We start from the raw sequence: 26091 nt of genomic DNA, 5'->3' as shown, positions 1-26091 counted from the left end.
TACTTTAGAATTATTCTTCCGCGTTACATTATGCTATTTTTTCATCAATTATTCACATCCCCATTTTATATGCATAGTTTTTCCAAAGGTAGAGAAATGGAATCAAAATTCCCTAATTAGCAAATATACTACATTATTATACATATTGAGAAAAGCAACGGAATTAGATTCAGTTCTTATCAATTTGAATTGGGCTAGCGAATATAAAGAAATCAATAAAATAAAAAATAAAATTAAGCACATATGATATCCTCTATATATAGCCCTAAAAACCAACCTCAACATGCATCAATTATCTTTGTATCTTGTATTGTTTTGTTTTCATATTTTGTGAGTTTGTGATTTTTTAAAATATTGTATCTATGGCCAATTTGTTCCGATCCCACGAATACCCAAACACTTACCAAACTTACGAAAAAACCTATTATGAGGAGGATCGTGTTGTTGAAGGATCCTACGATCGCTTCAACAACCATCACCACCACCATCACCAGCCAGAGGTTCGCGAGCGAGTCGAGATGGTAGAATACGAGAGGATGCCTGAGTATGGAACTCGCGAAGTGATTTATGAAGAAGTTGAAACTGATCGAATGTACCCATCACACAGGAACAAGCATGGCCACCACTTTGGCCTCTAAGCTTGTTCAATTGCCACTAATTGCATGTGATTATGGTAATTTGCTAAGCAGGGTTACATAATCATCTTCATAATAATGTTACAAAAATATATTGGTGTGGTGTGTTTATTGTACTAATTAATAATTCCTGCTTGGCTTGATCTTATGTTTAATTTTCATCTTATCATCAGTTATTAATAAAAGTTTGTTTTATTAATATTGCACTATTTTAATTATATACTTCTATTGTATTTTATATAACAAGCATGCATGCCATTTTTTATTATTTGGTATATTTAAAGTTTATTTAATTGGAAAGTGCTTTTAGAGGGACTTATCGTAACAAGGACACAATTAGAAAACAATAAACTATTAATACCCAATTGAAATTTTGATAAAATTAAACTCCTTTATTAAGAAAATCAACAATTCACATAATTTGCTAATATATATATATATATATATATATATATATATATATATATATATATATATATATATATCATCATAGCTACTAAATAAACAAAAAAAAAATCAATAATAATAAATTAATAACCCTACATTCAAATCCAAACATTGTAAGCTTAATTATGGCTGGCTTTAAGAGTAGAGAAAACAAAAGAAGAGGCATGAGTCTTAGAAGTGACAAACGGGCATGTCTGTTCTGCTTCACCTCGCTAAAAATTTGTTATTTGGCAGGTTAGTCAGTCTTGTTTTATTTATTGAGACGTTTTTAAATTTTTACTTTGTTCTGTTTAATAGCAAATTGGGGGGTTGACTAAAACTGTAAATTCTCTTTAAAAAATATTAAATTATTAAATATTAAAAAATATATAATTTTATAAATATTTTAATAAATTTATAATTTTTAAAAATATAAAAAATTATAATTTTAAAATTTACAAATAGCAAAGTCTTTATAATTTTAAATATTTAATAAACATAATCATCGACTTAGTTTTTTAAAATAAAATAATGAAACTAACATTATCTAAAGTAAAATAAATATTTTCGAAATATATAATTAAACATTGTCTAAGTCTTTAATCAATCAAATATAGTCCAAATTATAATTTAAAGTGAAACGATCGAACATTTTAATTAAATACAAGCACAATAATAATGTTTCAAATTCAATTATTATCTTAAAATCAAAAGTTCAACAAACGAGTCCGTCTTATCCGACCAAAACCTGCCAAAACCTGTAAATTAAGTGGTGCGGCCTTTTTTTATTATTATGCAGTTTCAGATTTTTAGTCTTACTATTTTTTTTTAGCAAATTATACAAACCAATCCAACAAATTTGTTCCCGTTTGCTATCCTAGGCATGACATAATCAATTGGAAAAGAATATGAGACTTAAAACAACAATGGGCAATAGAGAAGCTAATAGACTATATACATGGAATTAAAATGGAATCTGCCAAGGCTATGTAACGGAATGCTTAATTAACAGTAGTCTCTAATTGATTAACTAATTTCATTTATCCTATTGTTCTTTTATTTAGCTACTGGTCCAATTTATGACTTGTATTATTATTGACCGTCTAACATATTTTTTTTGATAAATTTTTTCATTGCTTAAAAAAATAAATAAATAAATTTTATGAAAAAAAATTCAAAGATTATTTATTCTTTATATGATGGGTATGTTTCACTAATTAGTAATTATTAGACAATAAAAAGAATTTATCAAAAGAAAAAAAATCAAAGATTATTTATTCTTTGTATGATGGATATGTTTTACTAATTAGTAATTATTATGATTTATGTGCGCGTTATAAATATACTAGTCTCAAATATTATATATAAATAATAACAATAACAACAAAATTTTATTTTATTAGATAAAATTGACTATATAGATTAAACAATATTATTATATTTTATCATATATTATGTTTGCAGTTAAATAATTTATATATAGGTTTTTTTTTTACCTCTTTTTGTATACTTTTTATTTTTGGGTCTTCCTCTATTTTTCGTCAACTATCTATTTTATATAGATACACTTGAATACTCTGCCAATTTTCAAATATATACGTGCTATCATATAAAACTGTCAAACGTTGGCTAAAAAATATACAGTTGGCCTTTGGAACTTTTGGTTTTATTAATTAAAAAAATGAGGGCTTTTTTATTGAAAAATATCTTTCACATATCAGCATAAATTATATAAAACAATATAATACTTAAACACAAGTTTTACTTTTTCTTAAAGAAAAAAAAAAAACAGAATAACTTCTGATTAAATTCAGTTTTCGACTTTCTAATTTCTTAATTATATAATATAACAAATTGTAAAAATGCTTTTCGAACCAAATGCAACTAACCTTTATATATATTGAAAAATGCTACGGAATTAGGTTCATTTCTTATCAATTTGGAGTGGAGAATATAATGAAAATAATTAAAAAAAAAATTAAGCACATATAATCCTCCTCTATATATATCCCCAAATACCAATCTCAACATGCATCAATTATCTCGTATTCATAGTTTCTTTGTTGTGATTTGTGAAACAGAGTATCCAACATGTCTTTTACACCATACCAATTCTATGAATGCTCAAGGTCCGGAGGAAGATATGAAAGAACCCTTGAGGATGAGAACTGCGCCGTCGACATGGCCGAGGACGGCCTTTTCAGCTACCACCACCGTTGCCACCAGCCCCATGCTCGCAAGCGAGTAGTCGAAGTGGTGGAGTACCAGAGGACACCGGAATATGGCACTCATGAAGTGATCTATAAAGGAGTTGAAACTGACCGAACTTGCCAACAACAAAGGATAGGGCATGGACATTTTGGCCACTAAAATTGTTCAATTATAACGGACTATTCACATGAAGATATCTTTATCTTAAAAAAAAAATTTCGTATCTTTATCTTAAAAAAAAAATAATTTGGTAATTTGCTAGGCAGGAACTATAATAAATGATACAAATATATGTATTGGTGTGGTGTGTGCTTGTACTAATTAATAAATTCCTGCTTGCATTGGCTTGATCTTATATGTAATCATCTTATTAATAAAGCTTAATTTATTTGCAGTATACTACTTCTGATGAAGACAACTTTTTTTTTCAGAAGGAGGAAATTAAACCTATATTTTTTTATTATTATTATATGGGTTGTCTGATAAGAAGATAGTTTCTATAATATTATATGAAGATAATACAGATTGTTTAACTCAAAAGCAGATACATTAAAAGTGATCGAACGAAATATTTTTTTTAAATTTTTTTTCACATACAACTTTTAAAATTAAGAAACAATTGACGTTCAATAAATTTAAGTGATAATTTGACAGACTTATTTATCAAGTTATTTCTTATATCCTGATTTAAAAATTTGGTACACAAAATTAAAATATGTTGCTTTTGAGATCTTGGATGATGTTACTAAGAGGAAGAGAGACTATATTTTTTTTATAAGGTTTTTATTCCATTAAATTTTTTTTATAAAGTTTTTGAACGAGTCAGTTTTCGTTACAAAAGATATTATATTCTTTTTCTCTTCATTAAATTATTTTTTATCGAATTTTTTTTGACTAAATTTTTAATGAGACATATCCCTAATGACATTTAAGAGAAGTGTTATAAAATAGTTATTATATTGTAAATTTCATATCATGGAACATTATTATACATAACAAAGTATATCAATTAATGGGACATAAATTTCCATAATATATTTCTACTAATCAATAAGTGGGTAAATAAATAATACCTTACTATTATTTATTTTAAAACTTTCATCTATAAATAAATTCTAAAGCGAAGATTTTAACATACATCAAGTTTATAAATTTACATTATTATTCTAACTTACGTTATAGAAAATTTATTCTCATACATTACCAAGTATTATATTATAAAGATATCATCGAGATACAATTCTTCTATATTCTCATACAAAATTTTTTACCCTTATTTACCTATTTTCATAGTATATTCTTATGTAATATTTATTTATTTAGTCAACAAATATATTTTTATACGTAATATTAAATTTAATAATTAAAAATAAAGTGTTGATTCAAAATATTATTAATATTAATAAAAAATACTGCTATAGTGCTATATATCTAGCATTTCTCTTTATCGTATAATCATAGTGGAGAACAATGCTATTCCCATCTATTCATATTTAATGATTATTATGGTATATGCCTCATAATAATATCACACATTTAAAGGTGGAAATAAATGGAATATAAACTCGGAGGAGGTAGGAAACTAATATTGTCCGTTCATATATTGACATTAACAAAGGTAGCGAATTGGATTCATTTTCCATCAATTTCATCATGTTAAGAATAAATTAAAGCTAGCACACATATATCATAGCCTATAGTATGTTATATGTATATATAAAACCCCAAATACCAATCTCAATTTGTGTCTTGTGCTTGTGCCCTAAAAAAATGTATAGATCAATGGACTACCACACTCACATCACCAATGTCCGAAGGAGCCCAAGCATCCTAAGTGATGTTCCTCGATACCCTAATGCACACCTTGCCTTCAAGAAAACCGTCTCCGAGGAAGACGACGGCCGCCCCCACCACGACGACGACTTCCCCGAGACTCATGAGAGGGTTGATGTGGTAGAGAAAGTTGATGATCAATGCTACCCTGCTCCAAAGAGGGGATTTGAGTTGCAAAAGTGGAAGACCTTCAGGCCTTGAGCTTGTTAATTAACTTGTAATTATCATCATAATCTCATGCTGTTATTTTGCTAAGACAGTAGTGTATGTGTGCCCGTACTAAATAAATTGCTGCTTAGCTATACTTATATCATGTTATCATCAACTTATCACAAATCAATTATTAATAAAACTTAACCGACTTGAATTCATCGAGTAGTTAATTTATTTGTCTATTTAAATAAATGTCTAAAATTTAAATTTTGTCTTATATATATAACAATTAATTAATCAATAATAAACCAAATTTAAATAATTATATCAAAACATACGCATTAAATACACAAAATTTTCATGACCGACCACTAATCCATGACAAGAATGATTATTCAAAAGGTCAATTTGATTGAAAATGTGCTGAGTTTTAGTATTTATTTTTCTTTAATAATAAAAGAAGAATTTAATTTTTGAATATTATTTAAAGAATCATTTAAATATAAATTTGATTGAATACTTGTATAAAAATCTTTACATCAAAATTAAATTTACAGAAAAATATATAGCAAAATCTTTTATAAATTTAATTTTCTGTAAAAGTTTTATTCAAAAAATCAAAAATATATTGTCATATAGTAAAAATAATTAATTTTTAAAGACATTACTTATAAAATAACACTACAAAAAAAACACTAAGTACCATCAGATTTATTAGCGAAAAAATAAAAATAATCCGTCGATATAAATTTCGCCGATAAATGTTTATTGTCGGATTTTGTTATCCGCCGGTAACTTGCGACGGAATTGGTTTTTTAAACTACAAATATCTAATGTTAATTACTGGCATATTTCATTTTTTCCAACGATAATTTTGGCATGAAACTATTTTGTTCCCACATTATTACCATCGGATTTTTTCTCTGAAAAATCTGACGGTATGTTTAATTTATTTTAGATTTTTTTCATGAAATTAATGGTAAAATTCTAAATTTTTTATTTAAATTTATTTTTTGCACAGTTAGTAGTCAAATATATTAAATTATCAAGTGTATAAATAAAATGAAAAGTCAAATAATAGAGAATATGATACAATCAAATAGTGTATAAAAAAACCCTAGTTACCGAAAGTTATCGTCGTCCTGTTGGTCCTGCTGTTGAGGCAGCGGCCTAGGCGGTGATGTCTGTGCCCCTCCATCAGCGCCGTTGCCACCAGCGCGCATCTGATATTCGTTTGGCGCCATGTGTTACTCCATTTGCTAAAGCCACCTTAGCTCCCTGCCTCCACTTCAGCCTGAGGTTATATGTGTCTGTCATGTATGAGAGGATCGCCTAATACCTATCCTCAGACTCCCGCAGCTGTTGAGCCTGTTGGTGAAGGCTCTGGGTGAGGAGCAGCACCTGCTCCCTCAAATTCACGTCGTCCTCGGGATCAACGAGCTGACTAGTGGTAGAGGTGGATGAATGTCTCAATGTGGACATGTGGAGGTTGTCGGCGAAGAACGATCCCGTCCCATACACATGATTCTTGTACGGCTCAGATGCGGCATCGCGTCAATCCTGTGTGTAACACATTTTATGTTTAGGGTTGTAGTTAATTTAAAAATGGTATATCACATGATGTTTACTCAGGTAATGATCCGCGACTCGTTGATCGGCAAATCTCTCTTTATTCTCCTTCAACATATGAGTATACTTGAAGATATCTGTCATTATCGCCTCACGATCCAACGACTTAGACTACATATTTTGAAACCACATGTTAAGTCAAGTAATAATAACATTATATTATGAATAAACGAACTTAATAATAGAATGAAACAAGTTACTTACTAGCCTGACCTTAGTTTTCATGAAAGTCGCTGACCCACCGATATACTTCGACGACTTGGCCGATGCCTTGTTAGCTTTGTTGGTGAGACGACGACGCTTGAACCCCTCATCAGTCTCCAAATGGATGTACAGCTCCTTCTTAATGTCTAGACGAAGTCAAATGGTGAGGTGGTCACGGTGCTCATGTACGTCCTCCAACATCTGCTAAAGCCGCTTAGCTATCCGATGGTTGAAGATCTTTCTGATCATGAGGTCGTGAGTCTTGTCTTATATAAATTTTTCTACAGAAAGAACATTTAGCACGAGTTAATCGAAATTAAATACTAATTAAACAAAATAGAAGATATAAACTAACACTAAGGTTTGAATATGTTGAGTTCTTACCGTCCACTTCTGAAACCATCACTCTCTGATCTCAACTGAGATCTTCTTGTAGCTTAGTGATGGGTGGTCGTACATCAACTTGATGATATTAATACACTCCTATGTACATGCATTGTCATTTGGCGCAAACCTATCAATGAAAAACTTAAAATTAGTAGTTTACTAAAAAGTTATTCGAAGTACTCTATAAACACCAATTATATTTAGATTTTTTTAGAAATTTCAGCACAGTTTCATCAATAACTAGAATGCACCAAAAACTACATTCATCAACAATTCACTTAAACAACAACATTTATCAACAATCAACAAACAAGAATCAAGAATCAAGAATCAAGCAGCAACATCCATCAACAATAAAGAATTATCATTTAATTAAGATTAGTAGTTTTATCTATATGGCATTATATAAGTTAAGCAACAACATCCATCAGCAATCAAGAATTATCAAACGCAATAAGCAGTTCAAACCTACTAAACCAAATCGAACATATCTAAACAACCTAAATCTAGTAAAACTAGAGAATTGTAATTAAATTAAACTGACTAACTAAAATGGTTTGCATATAAAAGACTTAAAATAGTACTCACGTCGAAATCTTATTAGGCCAAATCGTCATCTGTACAATGGGAAATGGTGGAGGGGCATATGGTAGGAATCTGTAGGAGGATTCCGGCACTGCGGTGTCTATCGCTAGAGACATAGTCTTCGAGATAGTGCGCTGCTGAGTAGATGGAGGTGGTGGATGAGTCCACTCTGATGAAGTAGACGAACGACTTCCTGGTTGCGGGGGTGGCGCAACAGTAGGAGCCATGTAGTTGAGGTTAGGGACCATAATAAAAGGTTAGTCTTGTGCACCCATTACCTATGACGTCACAGGGGTAGTCGGAATAAAGTGGGACGACTGAGAAGTCCCAGAAATACCAGTAGAATCCCTCCTTTTTTGAGCTTTTTTTTTTCTTACAAAAATCAGCAATATGTACATGTTAATCATAAAAATCAACAACAATCAATAAATTATTAATCACAACTTCAAACTAATAGGCGTAATCAACAACTAATCTACCTAAAATCCTATATTCTAATCTAATCAACACAGAAAATAATGGAGTTTGAATACTGAGAGTTGAAAAAGGGGTGCTACCTAGAGGGAACAGCGGCGGTTCGGCGACATAGCGGCAGAAGCGGTGTTTCGTCGGGGAGACAAAGAACGATCGCCGAACAACGAGAAGAGAGCCGTCGGAGGAGCTGCTGGAGAGAATGTGGAGGGAGAGATGAGACGGTGTAGACAGAGTGGAAGACGAGAGGGTAGAGAGAGAGAGCAATTTGAAATGAGGGGAAAGAGGGTTTGCGGTTCAAATTTAGGGCACGATTATCATCGGATTTATCGACGGAAAAGTCCACCGATAAATCTTCGCGTGTGACTAAAATGCAATGTTTTACTAATCCAGGTAACTGTCAGATTTATTCCCCTGTAAATCCGACGGTAAACGTACTCAATTTTTTACCTTTTTTCTCCATTTATTACCGTCGGTGTTACCGTCAGAAAAGAGAATCCGACCATAAGATCTGTATCCGACGGATTTGTCATCGAATTTGCCGGTAAAGCCGTCTCTAATCTGCGACGCTAAATCTGACAGTATTCAGCGTTTTTTTTGTAGTGTAATCAAAATTAAACTCATCTTTTATTATTTATTAGGGTTTAATTTTTATGCAATGACAATGCATAGCGTTTTACGCCTTCATGCAATTACATCTGTTCTTTTGGATGAACATTCACGCAACCAATGTAAAAGGTAGTTATTTTATTAATATGATATTACGTAATTAGATGCATATATAAAATTACTTTACACTAAAAATGCATCAAAATGAAATTTATTTATTATTATATTTTTCTTTAATAAAATATATTATTGGGAGGGTTTTCGTTTTCCCGCCCATTGCTTCAATTTCCAATTTCCTGAAACATTTGTTCCCAATTTCATGAACCTCACTTCTCATTCTTCACACAACACAACAATGGCTGCTGCGACTTCTCCCACTGTTCCTATGGAAGAAGAAGATGACGTCACAGCCACAGCCACAAACCAAAACCTTCAAACTCATCAAAACGGCGTCGTTCCTTCCTCTCCCATGATTCCCGTTCCCGACGACAAAATCCTTCTCCCTGGTTCCTACTTCTTCCACTTTCCCTCTCATTCCTTCTCCTTGCTTTTTCCTTCTTCCCATTTTCTCACCATTTTCTTTCTTCGTCTTTCAGTTGAAGTCTGCTTGAAGCCTTCCAGCACTGCTTCTATCCGTGACGTTCGTTCCGCTATCGAAAGGCACACGCATTTTCCCCAATTCCCCTAATTATTTCTTTAATTGAGTTTCTTAAGCTTGAATTTTCTCTTGTTTTGAGTTTAATTCGGAGAAGATTTCAACTTTTTTCTCGATTTCAGGATGCTTGAGAAGAGGAGTTTGAGCTATTGTGATGGCCCCATTCCTCTCCCTATGGACGAACCCTTTCTCGCCGACAACGTCCACAGAATTTGTATTTGTGACACAGGTACTACCCTATTTTGTCTTGATTTGTTTATTTATTTTATTATTGTTATTAGGAGTTAGGACATCAAATTAGTTATTTATTTACTGTAATTGTTATTGTTGTTAACTTGTCATTAACACCTTAAGTGTATTAGCTACGGCAAGCTTAGATAATGTTAAATATAGTTAGCCTAGCAACTGTTTGATATTTTGTTCGACTAGCATTGGATTGGAAAGCTCTCAAATTGTTGATTGTTTTTGTGAGAGCTTTTCGACGAGGTGCTAATGCTGAATTGCAATTTCAAAAATGGTATCAGATAAGTAATTTCAAAATATTAAACAGTTATAGTTTGCTATTCATAACCGTAGCTAATGGTTGGATTGCTATCATTTTGATGCTTCGTGTGTGAATTTTATTTTTGTTTTTGGCATTGTTGTCACTCTGAAATTCAGCAAACTTGGTTTCTCAGTGATTTGAGTGTTTTAGCATGACAAAATGCTGGAATATTTTTGTATTCAAAGGACTAGAACATTGAAATTCGCCTCTTGTGCTTTTGAAGCTATCATTTCCTTTAGATTTGAGAGAGAGATCTCTTTCTGCATCTCCAATTCTGATTTCTGATGCTGAAATCTTACTTTTCTTTTTTTCCTTTGCAGATGAAGGGATGCACAATGATAATGTTCTTTTGTTCTGGCAAGTCAAGCCAGTTGTCCATGTCTTTCAGGTGAAACAGCTTGATTTCATTTAATATCAGTTGGTTGAATAAGATATTCAATGAATAAGTGGTTTCATAACTTTGTCACTCAATCATCTAAGTTGGAAGCTATACAAATGTTTTGTTTCGTTCTACATCGACATCACATATTCCCTTAAATTTTACATGTTTCTATTTCTTTGGTCCAAAAATCTATTCCCTATGTATTTTCAGTTGAAGCAGAGCTCAACTTATAATATTGTCTAAATTTTGATTTGTCAGCTTAGCGAGGAAGGACCATGTGAGGATATAAGCTCTGATGGCCAGAGTTCCAGCTTCAATGAATGGATTCTTCCTGCAAAAGAATTTGATGGCATGTGGGAAAGGTTGGTACTTGATAGCATTTTATGATTTTCTTCAACTAGTTCTATACTGTTGTTATTTTTATCTTTTGTAATTTTGACGAAATATGAATATTATAGTTCTAAACCAGTTTACCTGAACTACCAATCATTGCTTTTGCAGTTTAATATTCGAATCTGGTCTAAAGCAAAGGTTGTTACGTTATGCAGCTAGTGCTTTGCTCTTTACTGAAAAAGGTGTTGATCCATTCCTTGTTTCATGGAATCGGTAAGCACTGAAAATATTTGTTTTCTTAGGAATGCCCTGTTTGTTTGTATGGTCTTCAATTCTGAATGTAAATTTGCAACATACATACTTTGGTTTTGGGACATCTGTAAAACAACTCAGTAAATTTGTTAAGATTCGATAGAGTTCCTTATAAAAAAAGCTTGCTATTTGAGGGACTACGGCTAACTCTTGCAAACCTTGAAAGAGAAGGGGGGGACTCAACAGACAAAGGACGGAGGCAAAAAACTTGCTGTGAACTAAAAGCTAATAGCATAGAACTCGCACAAATAATATCATTTTGGATGTGCTTTAAGCTAATCATGTTTACTTTTATTTATTTGAATCTAATTCTACTAATGCAAGTAAAATTATTGGATAGATTCATAACCAATAATAATAAATTCTATCTAGAAAAATAGAATTAAAGAAGAAAAAGAAACTATGAAGTTGATATATAAGTTTTTTTTTTGAGATGACTGAATCATGAATATATCTTGACATTTTTGGATTCTTTTGGATATTTACAGTATAATTCTTCTACATGGACCCCCTGGGACTGGAAAGACTTCGTTATGTAAAGCATTAGCTCAGAAATTATCGATTCGATTCAATTCAAGGTGCATTGACACTGTTAAAATTTTAATACAACATTTTTCCAATGAGACAAGTATAAATGAACAAAAACTCACCAGTTTATTGTTGTACTCAGATTCCCACAGTGCCAGCTTATTGAAGTGAATGCACATTCTTTATTCAGTAAATGGTTTTCTGAAAGTGGCAAGCTGGTATGCATGTACAACAGTTATTAGAAGTACCAATGCTTTGTAGTTGATGAATTTCCAATTTGTTATCACTTCAGAGGTTATTAATAGATGAACTGTTATTACGTGTATTGTTTCACTGAATGCACAATTGTGTTTCCTTGTTGTTTAGGTTGCGAAACTTTTCCAAAAGATTCAAGAAATGGTAGAGGAAGAAAGCAATCTAGTATTTGTTTTGATTGGTGAGGCAGAACAAAATTTAACTTAATGCTGTATGTTTGTCATATATCCGCTTTGGTTTAAGTGTGTGGTCATGCAGATGAAGTCGAAAGCCTTGCTGCGGCCAGGAAAGCTGCTATATCCGGTTCAGAACCTTCAGATTCTATTCGGGTATACCAATCTCTCTGGTCCTTCCTGCAGGAATACCCCTCTTCCTCCCCACTATTCCTTTCTTTCTTTCTTTTTTTTTTAATAGTGTGTGAGAATGTTAAATATCATCTAAAAAAATGCAACTGAGAGATATTGGATTTTCTTGGGTATTTGCTTAATGTGTTACTAATCCTTCAATATGAATATTTCAGGTTGTAAATGCATTACTAACTCAGATTGACAAGTTAAAATCATCTCCAAATGTGATAATCCTAACCACATCCAACATAACTGCTGCTATTGGTAAGCCTAAATCAAACTTCCATTCCTTCAATATTTTCTCCTAGTAAGCTATGTAAACCATCTCCCATAAATGAGAAAGGTCGGATCTGTTTATCTTGTCATAATATGTCGGTATACTATACAAAAGAATCAAGTGAAGTTGTAGCTTGCTAATTTGGGAATTTACTGACTTCGTTTTATCATGAATGCATAGTGGATGATGGAAGCAATTTTTTTAGGAAATAAGTAGTAGTACTTGTATGAAATAAGCTTGAACTTCTATTGGCAGAATTATTGAGGCACTATACCAAATTAACATCACAAAAGACCATGGCAAAAACCTTTTTGTGGACATCATTCCAATTCTGTTGCTAAAATAGTTCCATAGGATACACTCAATAAATTTCCATTAGAGACACATAATTTCCCCTTCTCATATTTTGTATCACTGATTTATCTATTTTATTTCAGATATTGCTTTTGTTGACCGAGCTGATATTAAAGCATATATTGGTCCCCCGACACTTCAAGCTCGATATGAAATATTAAGGTCTTGCTTGCAGGAATTGATGCGTACGGGGATCTTAACTAGTTTACAGGTGCAGAAAGTTCTCAGTCATATCCAAGAAACTTTTCTGGAACGAACGAAAGGCATTAATGTTGTGATCTTTATTCTGGTTTGGGCATTGTGGCATATCTGTCTATGGCTAACCATGCTAAATTGTTTAGGGCTGTGATAACATCACACTTCCAAGTTATGCCAGTGCAAAGGATAGGTCGAGTGCACCGGATTTTCATGAGGTTACTGCATCCATGCAACTATGCAACCAACTTCTTGAAACTGCCAAGGCCTGTGAGGTAGAACCAACTCCTAAGGGATCTTGAACTTAAATCTTTTCAGGTTGATCTTTACTCTTAACTAATTAGATTGGTTTGTCCACAGGGAATGAGTGGGAGGTCCTTGAGAAAGCTTCCATTTTTGGCACATGCTGCCCTTGCCAATCCTTTCGATTGCAACCCTATTAAGTTCTTATGTACAATGATTGAAACGGCAAAGAGGGAGCGTTCTGAGCTTCCTGACTAAAACAACTTAGATTTTCACCCGTACAAAAAAATATATCAATCAAGAATTCAACTTCTGCAAGTTAATGCGGCAAGTGTCGATGCAGCAGTAATGTTTATTTATTATATGCAATATCAGGATCTAGCTGACCTAAATGGTTGATCCCACTGAAATTAAGCTAGCAGAAAAGATGCATTGACCATAGTAAATCGTAGATGAGATTTTAGGCTCAAACATAGGAACAATGTTATATATAAACCTGAGACTTCAACCGTACCACCATGGCCTGTGTAAATGATTCTCTCTATGATGTGAAGAAACTGAGGATGGTGCAGTCTTTAAAGGGTGAGAAATTCTTTCTCATGTTATGTACTACTTTTCATAGTCTTGCATTTGAAGGCAACATAAGAACCAAAATTTATTTTAAAGCATGAAAACTAGGGAAACAATTAACTTTAGAGATATTAGTTATTCAACATACCCATTTTACCATCACTCTGTTATGGTAGACAACTCTATTGAATTTGAATCCATTCTTAATTGTGTGTGCTGTATTGCTGACAGTAAAACTGTGGTCTGTGCCTCTGGATAAAGTAGCAATTCTCCCCCCCAGCCCCAATAGTTGTGACATCTTTCCTTACACTGTGCAAAGGTCTGTGAACAATAACTTCATGGTGGTTCTTATCATCAAGAAGTTAGTGAGTTAACTATAGTAATAACTTCCCCCACAACCATAAGATTAGAAATAAAAAAAGAAATAATTAATAAATATTCTGAAACATTAAAACAATCTTTCACTCGCTTCTTTTATTGTTTATTTTTTATCTTTTATAAGCACATAACAAAGACAGACATATCAGAACCTGTTGCTGATATGTACAACGAAGACGTATCTGCATATTCAAAGTGTTGGGAATGAATGAACAGATTATGGATGGTGCTCTGAAGTTGGTAGGATTATGGGAGGTAGAAGAAGGGTAGGTAGGTTCTTGGAGGAATGTGAGTGGAAAGGGTAGGAATAACAATATTATTATTATTTGATAATTTTTAGAATTTCTTCCTCATATTATCTTAGAAAGGAGATTATTCTTTTTCTAACATAATTCACGTAAAAAGTTATACTGTAATTGTAATATCTACCACTGTATCAACCCTCTTATTGGTTGTGCATCTTTGGTTCGATCATGCTGAATTAAAATTGAGAGACTAAAGATTAGATACAATTAGACACATGATTATTAAAATAGATACCATTTTTGCGCCAAAAAAACATAGAAAAAGGGTATTAAAACTTTTTAATATCATATATAGGATTACTAGTCGCACATTCAACTTTGATCTTTGTTTATATCTGCACAATTTTCATCATCATTATTTTTACAGCTAGCCTCCCCTATTCTCTTTTCGATTTTGTTTTCTTGGCACAGTTGCATTCTATTTTTTTCACCGTATTTTCTCTATGGGGGAGAGATGTGACTATTCATATATAGGGTTGGCAATTCATACCCTACCCGCGGGTATCCAACCCGGTCCAACCCGTTCGGGTAGGGTAGGCTACCCTACCCGCTGCGGGTAGGGTAGGCTACCCTACCCGCTGCGGGTAGGGTAGGGTATGGTCCGGGTATGTCTGCGGGTAGGGTAGGGTACGGGTTTAGGGTGTACCCTACCCTACCCTACCCGCACCTCAAATATATAACACATATTTTATAAAAATTATGTATATAGTTAAAGAAGTGAGAGTTGAACCTACAACCTTTCTTATGTAATGACTTACAATAAGTAAACAACCACTAAACTAGTTAGTTAATTTAGTAATTTAGAGTACTAGTTTGTTATTTTTTATGTCATTAATATGTATAAAATTTGATATGATTGAATTTTATATTTACTTTGAAAAATTTTTATATATCTGCGGGTAGGGTAGGGTAGGGTAGGGTTTAGAACTTTAGGGTGCGGGTAGGGTTAGGGTTGAGAGATTCTCAACCCGCAGGTAGGGTAGGGTAGAGTATTAATAGAATTTTCCACCCGCGGGTAGGGTTAGGGTAGGATCCAAACCCTACCCTACCCTACCCATTGCCAGCCCTATTCATATATAATAATACAACTATGTTAGAAGGTGGAAATTCAGGTACAATCAACTTCACGTAAAATTGATAGCTGAAAGTTATTAAATGAAAATTTAGTCAAATCATTCAAATCATTTAATGGCTCTCGTTTATAAACTTCATGTGAAATTGACTGTATCTGATTTTTCACCAAGTTAAAAATACCCGCTGAAAAGAAAAGAAAAAGGTAATATCAACAACTAATCACTTCGGTTTGGAAAAACTGAAAAAGTTTGATTTTCAAAAGTTATAAAACACATAAATATAATAAAAAGTAAGAATAAATATAAATATTAATTAATATATAAATTATATCATAGTTTTTATACTATATTAAAATTGAATAGACTTAATTATTGACACTAAAAATTAACTCTATATGTGAGGAATGGCCTTCACTTATAAATATTTTAGAGATATATTATGATTATCTTTGAAAAACAAAATATTATATGTTCTTGCAAGTATACAAATCATTCAAATTTTTTATGTACTTTTGAAATATTTCAAAAACATTGAAGTAATTTACGGAATGTGAAGCAGTGAAGCACACATATTATTTGTTATGTACTTGGTTAGTGACCCCATGGCTAATTGGCTATATTGTCTTGATCGGTTTGGAATTGAAGTAGCCAGAATAAGATTTTTCTTTCACGCCAAGTTTCCATTGAAAAAGACACACCCCACCCAATTTATATGTATTTTGTATAGCCACTCTGATTAGATAATATTTATTTTAAATTTGATTTATATAATACATTACTTATCTTAAAAGTTTAAAGTATAAATATAAAAATAAAAACAATTATATATTTAACCGTCATGTAAGTAAAATTATGTGTCCAGCAATAGTTGAGAGATGAGTTAGCTTTATCTGAGCACTACTATATGTATGTATATCTATGTTGTGCAATAATTCATAATAAAAGAATAAAACATCAACTCTACTATGAAGGAATCAGGGTTAGCAAAATGAGGGACAAGTTAAAAGGATATACTGTTCTATGGGTCATCATGTTCCTTCTCCTATCCATGAATAATAAATTAAAGGTGTATGTTTATATGATTATTACTTTTGGGGTTATATCTAACGTGTCCCTACTCACACAAAAATATTTTTATTTAAAAATAATAGTTAAAATGTAAATATATATTATATTAAATAATTTAATCAAACATATTAAATTATTTAATAATTTTAAATTATTATTTGTATATAAAGATATTTTATATGAATAATTACTATATAAGATAAGATGTTGTTTCTTTTTAATTTGTCTCTTCGTCTCAATGTCTATATATGAAAAAAAAAATAGAATTCTTACGTGTTACCCACTTTTAATTTTAGTATCGATAATATTAGGGAGACCAAAAAATAACTAAAATTTATCTATTTAATATTCATTAATTATTACAATAATTAATAAATATTAAATAACATAAATTCTGAATAATTTTTTTTTTTACTTTTTTTTGTTATCAGATAATTCTATTTTAGCATATTAGTAGCATTCACTCCCTTTTTCTTTTTTTTTTCTTTTTCTTTTTTTTTTTTTAAGTTACACTCACCACCTTTACTAAGGTTTTGAACCCCATTTTCAGACCAATATTTGGTTATCAATTCGGATAAATATTTGGTATAGGTGTTGGCCAAAAACCTTTTCTATACGTATAATAGAACTAATTCGCTGTGAATTTTAGTTGTATTTAAGAGTTTATATTTATTAAAGAGATGAGTGAATGAGTGTTCGACTAACTTAATGTTTAAATCATAGCTAATTCATAAATTTATATGCATAGGTAGTTGAAAATGTGTTAATTACATATTTGGTAGACCAAAATTTTACTGCATTGAAATTTAGATTCTTGTTTCTGCTGAAAGTATTGAAACGTACATGACTAGCATTGCTTTTTAGTACGAAAACATATTCTTCAACAATCAACATGGCATGAAGAGTGTTACAACATGCAATGTTCCAAAAAATAAAAGTAACTTCTTATTATGCAAGTTAAAAATTATACGTCTATTTAATTACGTAATATCATATAAATAAAAATAATTATTTTTTATATTAAATATATGAATAGTTATAAAAAAATAAATGTGTATAATTAAACAATAATTGTATATTTATATTATTATTGTACTAAAATTAAATCTATAAAATAAATAATTTTTTTATTTAATTATTCTATTAATCTTTATAGTTTTACAAAATTTTTAATTAGGTTTGTATATATTTTTTTAATTAAATTCCTATATTATTTTCAATTTTGCAATTAAATCATTTTCATATCAAAAATGTTAAAATTAACAGGATATTTTTTCTAAAATAAATACGGTCAAAGATCTTCTTAAATTTTTTAATTATAAATATCTTTAATTTACGAAAATATTTAATTAATTTTAATATTTTTTACACTAAAAATAACTTAATTATAAAATTACAAGCAGTATAAATATCTAATTAAAATGTATATATAAAAATTTAATTATAAATTTAATAAAACTATAAAAACTAACAAAATAATTAAATTTAATTTTTTTTAATAAAAAATATTTCATGAAATTAATTAAGCATGCATCTCACTAACGGTTATTAATGTAAAGTTGTGAAAGTAAAGTAAAGTTTTAATCAAATATTATCTAATAGTCTAAAACATCAATCCCAAGAATACTTAAAGAACATCTATGAAACCCTTTTTTGAATCTTAAAACATGGCATCTTATGTTATTAAGCCATGGATGCTTATTATTATTAGACCAAAGTACTCATTATGCCACATGATCAAGATCCATTTTTGATCGAGATTCCGCTTCCGAGTAATATATAATAATACTCCAACTTAACATGTTCTATAAATATTTTTTAAATTTATTTATTATTTTCAAAAAATTCCATTGTCATTAGGATCATAATAAGTCAATCAATTATTTCAAATTATAAGAGTTAATACTCGAAGTGGTCCATGAACTTGTAATCGAACTTTAAAGTCGTCTCTAAACTTACATTAGCTCCAATATTATTCTTGAATTTAATAAAAATAACTCACGGTCGTCTTTAAAATATTTTTCAAAAAATATTCTTTAACGGCATGATGATGTATACAGAGAGACGTTACGATAGATAGGTAACGGCTATATGACGTGATTGTTATCTTTATTTAACTCAATTTAGTCTTTGAAATGGTCTATAACCCTAATTTTCAATTTAAATTTCAGATAGTTGTATCCACTATTAAAAATCATTCTCTTTTTTTTTCTCTATTTTTTTTTCTTCTTTGTCGTTATTAAGCATGATTTGAATGGATCATGATGAGTTGAGATAGCAACCTTGCCGATAACTCCAGTAACCGACGATTCAAAAAAAAAAACTATGGAAGGAGAACCACCAGAAATAATTAACTTAATTGTACTTGCAAATTCCAAATTGAATTACAATGATAAAAAATAATTAGCAAATACAACAAATGTAATTAAAACCCTAATTACCTTGTAGCAACGAGCGACTAATAAAACCATAATAAAAAACTGCTAAATTCAACTAACTATTCGTATAAAATGCATGTACATAAAATGTTATTGTGATTGATAATATAACTTACAATCCCTCTCCACATGTGAAAGAACTTATCTTTAATTTTCCCATTCTTTTATTTATTTATTTAAGAATTGAAGAGAATTAGAGCTACCAATATGATCATTGACATGTGGGGAGACATGATATTCACAAATCACAACACAAAGAAAGGTGACTAAGTATAAAAACTAAAAAGATATAAGTCTTGAATGAAAAAGCATGCAAATTGAGACAAGCCCCACATGCTACATAGCAAGCACTTATACATAACCAAAAGGGTATTCCAAAAAAATACAATACTTTTTTAACACAAGCGACCAAAAGATAAAGGAAAAAACAAAAGCCAAAGACTTGAATCACCTTAGACAAAGACCCTCCATTCCGTTCAAGGAATAACAAACAGCCTTTGAATTTGAGACAACACTTTAATTTCTTTACTTTGGCAAAAAAAAAAGTTAAAATACTAAATATTTAAAGACCCAAAAAAAAAATTGGTCATTAAATTAAAAGAGTCAAGAATAAAATAAATATATCAAAATTTACCAAGTCTATATTTTTAGTATTTTCTGCTTTTAAAATTCTATAAAACAAAGATTTTTTATTTTAATTATTTTTTTTAATTTCACAAAATTATAAAAATAAAAGATCCTGAAAACAAAAATAAAAAACGAAAATACATACCAAACACATTAAAGATTTTAATTGATGTTCAAAAATTAAAATAAAATTTTATGATATTTCAATTAAGTTTAACCGAAATAGTATAATAGAATCCAAATGTCCTAATGCAATTTGGATAAAAATAAAAAAGTAAAATAAAAAGAATGAATTTTGTTGAATATTCAACTTCAACACCACCATTCACTATATCCCTTTATGAACCTTAGCTTGTGGAAACGTGCAGTGGCAGCACTGTACACTAAAGAAAAAATTGAATGCATGCGGGAATATAAGATTACTATGTAACTCTCTCTCTCTCTCTCTCTCTCTCTCCAATGCTTGCAACACAATATTTCAGTACCCTTTTCTCTTGTTCCTTCTAATATACTTATTGTTTATTTATACTTCTAAATCTTTGTGATTATAGGCCTTATATCTCATCATTAATTAGTAACAATCTAATAACTAATTAAGGATCTAAAAGTGTTTGACATAATTATTATTATTTATTATGAAATGTGTTATAAAAATAAATATATAACTATATATAGATATATATATATATATATTTTCGTGACTAAATATAAAACTAGCTATATACATATATACATTCTACTATATACCAATACATATTTATTAAAATTAAATTTTACAAGGATCTTTGAATTGATGAAGGACATGCATACATGCATAGTAACATTACTCTTTTGAGTGGTAATAAAATAGTGTTTATATTATATATATAGTATATAATTACTATGTGTCACACAAATCAAAATTTGTCTCTCTATATATATATATATATCCGATCCCCATCAAACACATTTACATCTAGGGTTATTCTCTCTCTCTCTCTCTCTCTCAAGAGATGTTGAAGCTCATCAAGAATAATAGTGTGTTGAACATGCCCTTTCAACATCATGATTTGCCTTCACAACTTCACATGTTTATTATCTTCACAACTTCAGTAAGATAGAGAGGAAGAAGAAGAAGAAGTTGAAGCCTATTGCTAGATCCATATTATTATATTATTATATTATTAATATGGGTTTAGAGTTGAAGGCTCATTAATTAATTTATGGCCAACATCAACAACAAATCATGAAAATGGAATTGAAGGCCTCATCAAAATTCCATATCCATGGGGGAATTAAGCACTCCTGGTCCGAATCACTATATATATTATATCTATTGTTCTTCTCTTCTATCTTCCACTTTCTTTCTTTTTTTTCTTTTTCCCTTTAATTCTTAATTTAATTTTACTTAGCTTGTCTTAGCTTTTTGGAGATTCTGCAACCTATATGTTCATATCATCAATATGCAGCTAGCTTGATATATATTATATAATAGTTTATGACATGTTGTAATGTTCATTCAGATTTATAAATGTAGTACTTAATTACCAAAAAAATAAAGAGTTGTATTTTTCTAATAATACTATAATATTAGTTACTTAAAAGAGTTAATTGGGTTTGAGAATGTAAATTTAGTTATCCTTTAATTTGTTTGTTGCTACTCATTATTCTAGATTTGTTAATAATTATTATTTGTATTGTAGTGTAGTTTATTTCTTCTTTTTAATGATTAATCTTCAAATGTTATCTAATATATATATGATAATATTTTGATGTTTTTTTTGGAAAATTATTACAACTATATATATATGTTATCTAATATATATATACCTAAATGAGATCTGGAACTTGATAAACCACTATGAAAAAAAAAAAAGAAGAGAAAGGTGCGGTTAATTGATATTATCATTCTTTTTATAGCCATACATGCTTTCAAATACATTTGGTTTATACAGTTATTATAACAGTTAACATCAGAGGGAATATAATATTTGGTTTATAAATTATGGTTTTGTTCACTAGGAGAGTTATTTTTTTTTCCCAATTATTCAAAATGTGACCATGGTTTGAGGGTATCTGAAATCAAAGTGATTAAAGTGAATTCTCACTTGAAAACGATTAGAATAATTTTTATGTGAAAATAATAATTAAAAATTATTAAGTAATTTAATATATTTGATAAAATTGTTTAATGTAATACATATGAACATCTATCTTAACTATTATTCCTACATTCAAATTAATCTAATCATCATCTTCATTCAAATAATCACCTGAATAATTATCTCATCATACATGAAATGGATGAGGAAAATATATGGTCAACTAAATGTGCAATATATATAGTAATACATTAATTATGATTTCAACTAATTAATTAAATAAGGTACTACTATTTTCCACACACACACACACATATATATATATATATATATATATTTGTTCCCTCTTATTTATCTCTATCTACATTTTTTAGTTGAGAATGGTAGGTCGAAATGTAGAAAGAGAAATGGGTTATAATTTTCTTTCTTATTTATGTTGAATTTTTCATAACATATATACATATATATATATATATATATATATATATATATAACATAAAAATGAAGAGATAATTGAATATTAATTAGTAATACAGTTTTATCAAATTTATGAAATCAAGTAATTAAGTAATATATTTATCTTTTTCTTATATTGAAATGATATTAAAATGATAGTATAAATAATATAATTTAATTTAAAAAATCGTTTTTAATGTGAAATTAAGGTAGTTTTGAAATAGAAGACTATGTATATATTTGGCTGCTATTTCTAGCCTTATAGGACTATATGTTATTTTATCTATATATTAATAGACACATAATCATGATCTAGGTTGACTCTATCTTTCAATTAAATCAACTTTGGGCATAAATCAAGTTGGGTTTAGGGTTAGATTAATTACTAATTTGCTTAAATAAATGTTAGAGTTCAAATAAAAAAAACTTACTTTAAATTTGAATATATTCTTACTAGTTACTACTAATATAAAACTTGCTTTAATTTAAATTGTTAATGAGTTTAGGAAACATAACATTTATTTTTTCTTTTAGGTTATCTTTAATGATGAAAAGCTTAGGTTGACTAAGGTAATGTGTTGTAAATGTGGGTAGTGAATCCTTGGCAGGCACCACCTACGAGACACACACACATACTCAAAAACATAGTAAAGCTAATTTTTATCATTGTAATCATTTGTGTCTTTTTCTTTGGTTTTTGGCTTTTGCAATTAGGTTAATCATGACAAGTAACCAAAGTGTCAATTTGGGCACATCTTACAAAGTAAAGGTGAAAACTGAAAATGAAAATCCCTCTCTCTCTCTGCGGAGCAACCATCATATATGATAATATCATTTATGTAGTGTTTGTTTTCGGATTGCTCGTGGAACTGGAAGATTAAAATTTAATATTATTTAGTGATAAAAAAAATTAAAATTTTAATTTTAAAATATAAAAATTTAATTTTTTAATATTTTTAAAAGATAAAAATACAAAAGATTAAAACTTTAACAATATTTTTAATAATTAAAGATATATTTTTATTTTATTTTTATATTTATCTTGAATTAAATAAATACTAAGACATATCAGTAATTTATGTCTGTACATTTTATACTAAATATAATATAAAAACTTAATTTAGTTTTAAATTTTCAGTTTTTGTTTCTCTATTCTAATTCTCAATTTCATTTTTTCTTTTAAAAGCCAAATTGTATAAGAAGACAAATTAAGTTTTTAATGTAAAAAAATAAAGTAAAAAATCTCATGACTTTATGAAATATAAAATGTTATTGAATTTGTAAATTACTTTATTCTTTTTTCTTTTTTGATATGAAGCTTATATAGTAAAATGAAGAAGAAAATTCATTCAAAATTATTTGTGTATTATATTTGAAAATTATTGCTACATGTAACAAAAAAAAATTGTAAATATGTGATCATGTTACATATAAATACTCTTTTACTAATAATTTTCACTTTCATTTATTTTAAATAAATTATTATCAATTCAATAGTTAATTATAGATATGAATCTGTTGCAAATCGGAGTTGTAGATACTAATGAGTTACTGCATGCATAAACATGCATAAAGTGGGATTCGAATTTTCAACACTTGTTTAAAGACTAATAAACTAATCGCTGTATCAATTCAAGTTACTACGTACTAAGTACTAACTAGCAATTGAATATTTCTCATTTTGTTTTGCTATTTTTTTTTTTGCCTATATTTTGTTGCTTAAGTGTACAATTGAATGTTTCAAATAACAGGCCCATTTTGCTTTTGTATTCATTTTTGGAGATGGGTCTTCAATTGAATATGAATTCTTTTTTGCACTGAATTTGAAAAAAATAAATTGTTCTTTGTAAGCCCATAGTTTCAATAGAAGGAGAATTCAGACGAAATTTAATATTAGTTGTTGATTTTTGCATAGCCATTGAAAGATTAATGCCTATGAACAAGAAAGTAAGAAATAAACAAAGCAATTATTCAATAAAAAAAAAAACAAAGCAATTATTCAATAAAAAAAAAAACAAAGCAATTATTCTCCTAATTTGGAGTTCCTTATTTATATAAGCATTTTATTGAAAATTATTTTTGAACATATTATAATATTGTACGTATTAATAGTCAATACTATTTTTTTTGGTAAGTTAGTCAATATTATTTTAATACACAATTTTTTTTTTCATTCTTATAATTTATTTATCAAGTGGATAACTATTGACATAACGGCGTGTTATGGTCTTTGCTAGGTTTCGTAAATTGAAATATATTATATGTAGGTGACATTTATGTAGGTGACGTCTTTGGTGAATGGAGAGAATTTGTGGTTAAGGCGGCTAAAATGAAAGATCCAATTTGTAAATGACACATGGTTTAAATGGGAAAAAGATTAAGGATGTGTTTGACAAGCATATTAGAGAGGAAAGAATGTATTTGAACTTTTTGAAAAAGTTTTACTTTTATATTTGGTAATTTTTATCTTCTAAATGCAAAATTGATTCTGCCTTTGAACATAGGTAACGCTAAAATTTATAGTTTCTGCGTTTCATGTTTATGGTTACTGATCATTCTTAAAAAATTTAAAAAATTAGGTAAAAAATTTATTTCTTTTTTATCAACTATATCTTTTATTTTCTTCTGTAAAAAAGATACCAGTAACTATTCTTTAGTTTTTTGTAGTTCTTCATAGTTCTTAGTTACAACTCTTTTTTTCATCAAAATAGTTCAGCTTTATTTCCATTACTAGTAAATTGAATATTTTATTTTTTTAATTATTTTTAGTACTCATTTTTATATTTTAATTTTTATGTTTTTTATTGTATTTTTTATTTATATTTTTTATTTATATGATAAATATTTTTATATTATTTGTATAGTGCTCTTTTATTCATATGACAAATATTGTTGACTTTTTTATGATATATATAAATTCCTTTTTGTTCATATAAATTTTTTTTTCTATCCTTTCCTGTATTGTATTTATGTTATGTATGAAATTTTTTATTTTTTAATTTAATTTTATTGTTTTTTTTTCATATGATATATGTTGTTGGTTTTATGAAATTTTTATGATTTCTTATTTGTATGATTTTTTTTCTATTATTTGATATACTCTATTTTTGTTTTGTATTACTTGTTTTTATTTATTCTGACTTTGTAAAATTTGTAATTGTAATTGTTATATACTACCTTTATTATCATAATTTTATATAATATAAATTATGATCCTATAAAAAAAAGAACAAAATAAATAAAAAATTAATTATAAATAACAATAGAGTCATAAATAATAAAAATTTATAGTCTAAAATAATACTAAATTAAAGAGTACTAACAGTACTAGAAAAATTATAGAATATTTTCTGTTTGTTTGACATTATAAAATTTATAATACTCTCTTTCATACTTTTATTTTTTATTGTATTTATTTTATTTATATGATAAATATTTTTATATTATTTTTGTTAGTCTTCTGATTTTAGATGTATATAAAAAAATTATTTAGATTTAAAAATAATTTTAAGTAGTATAATCCAAAC

The 26091-nt window shown here is 28.9% G+C and overlaps 2 protein-coding genes across 3 annotated transcripts; both read left to right on the top strand.

The window, feature by feature from the left end:
* Nucleotides 1-1257: 1257 nt before the first annotated feature.
* Nucleotides 1258-3669, top strand: LOC130945061 (uncharacterized). Its single transcript, XM_057873719.1, has 2 exons — nucleotides 1258-1316; nucleotides 3143-3669. The coding sequence occupies exons 1-2, from the start codon at nucleotides 1273-1275 to the stop codon at nucleotides 3429-3431; spliced, it is 333 nt and encodes a 110-aa protein (XP_057729702.1). The 5' UTR covers nucleotides 1258-1272; the 3' UTR covers nucleotides 3432-3669.
* A 5771-nt stretch (nucleotides 3670-9440) lies between these two features.
* On the top strand, nucleotides 9441-14530 carry LOC130946454 (pachytene checkpoint protein 2 homolog). 2 transcript variants are annotated; one of them, XR_009072279.1, is made up of 15 exons: nucleotides 9441-9649; nucleotides 9740-9803; nucleotides 9921-10027; nucleotides 10663-10730; nucleotides 10983-11086; nucleotides 11226-11330; nucleotides 11858-11947; nucleotides 12040-12115; nucleotides 12264-12333; nucleotides 12411-12481; nucleotides 12673-12763; nucleotides 13214-13341; nucleotides 13472-13600; nucleotides 13686-14150; nucleotides 14370-14530. XR_009072279.1 is itself a non-coding variant. In XM_057875211.1 (14 exons), exons 1-14 carry the CDS (start codon nucleotides 9463-9465, stop codon nucleotides 13824-13826), a joined length of 1431 nt encoding a protein of 476 aa, XP_057731194.1. In that variant the 5' UTR covers nucleotides 9441-9462; the 3' UTR covers nucleotides 13827-14524. The 2 variants fall into 2 exon arrangements, 1 of the variants encoding a protein (XP_057731194.1); XM_057875211.1 differs by having other exon boundaries at nucleotides 13686-14524.
* Nucleotides 14531-26091: the final 11561 nt, after the last annotated feature.

This window comes from Arachis stenosperma, chromosome 8 (genome assembly GCF_014773155.1).
Source record: "Arachis stenosperma cultivar V10309 chromosome 8, arast.V10309.gnm1.PFL2, whole genome shotgun sequence".
In the NCBI taxonomy this organism is placed as follows: Eukaryota; Viridiplantae; Streptophyta; class Magnoliopsida; order Fabales; family Fabaceae; genus Arachis; species Arachis stenosperma.
The sequence above is the reverse complement of the archived record's forward strand: the minus strand, read 5'-3'. Positions and strand labels throughout refer to the sequence as shown.

Coding starts and splice junctions, on each gene's coding strand:
- LOC130945061 (XM_057873719.1), top strand. CDS start 1,273: ATGTCTGTTCTGCTTCACCTCGCTAAAAATTTGTTATTTGGCAG. Junction 1,317..3,142: donor AAAAATTTGTTATTTGGCAG/GTTAGTCAGTCT, acceptor TTTGTGAAACAG/AGTATCCAACATGTCTTTTA.
- LOC130946454 (XM_057875211.1), top strand. CDS start 9,463: ATGAACCTCACTTCTCATTCTTCACACAACACAACAATGGCTGCTGCG. Junction 9,650..9,739: donor CGACAAAATCCTTCTCCCTG/GTTCCTACTTCT, acceptor TTCGTCTTTCAG/TTGAAGTCTGCTTGAAGCCT. Junction 13,342..13,471: donor GGATCTTAACTAGTTTACAG/GTGCAGAAAGTT, acceptor TAAATTGTTTAG/GGCTGTGATAACATCACACT.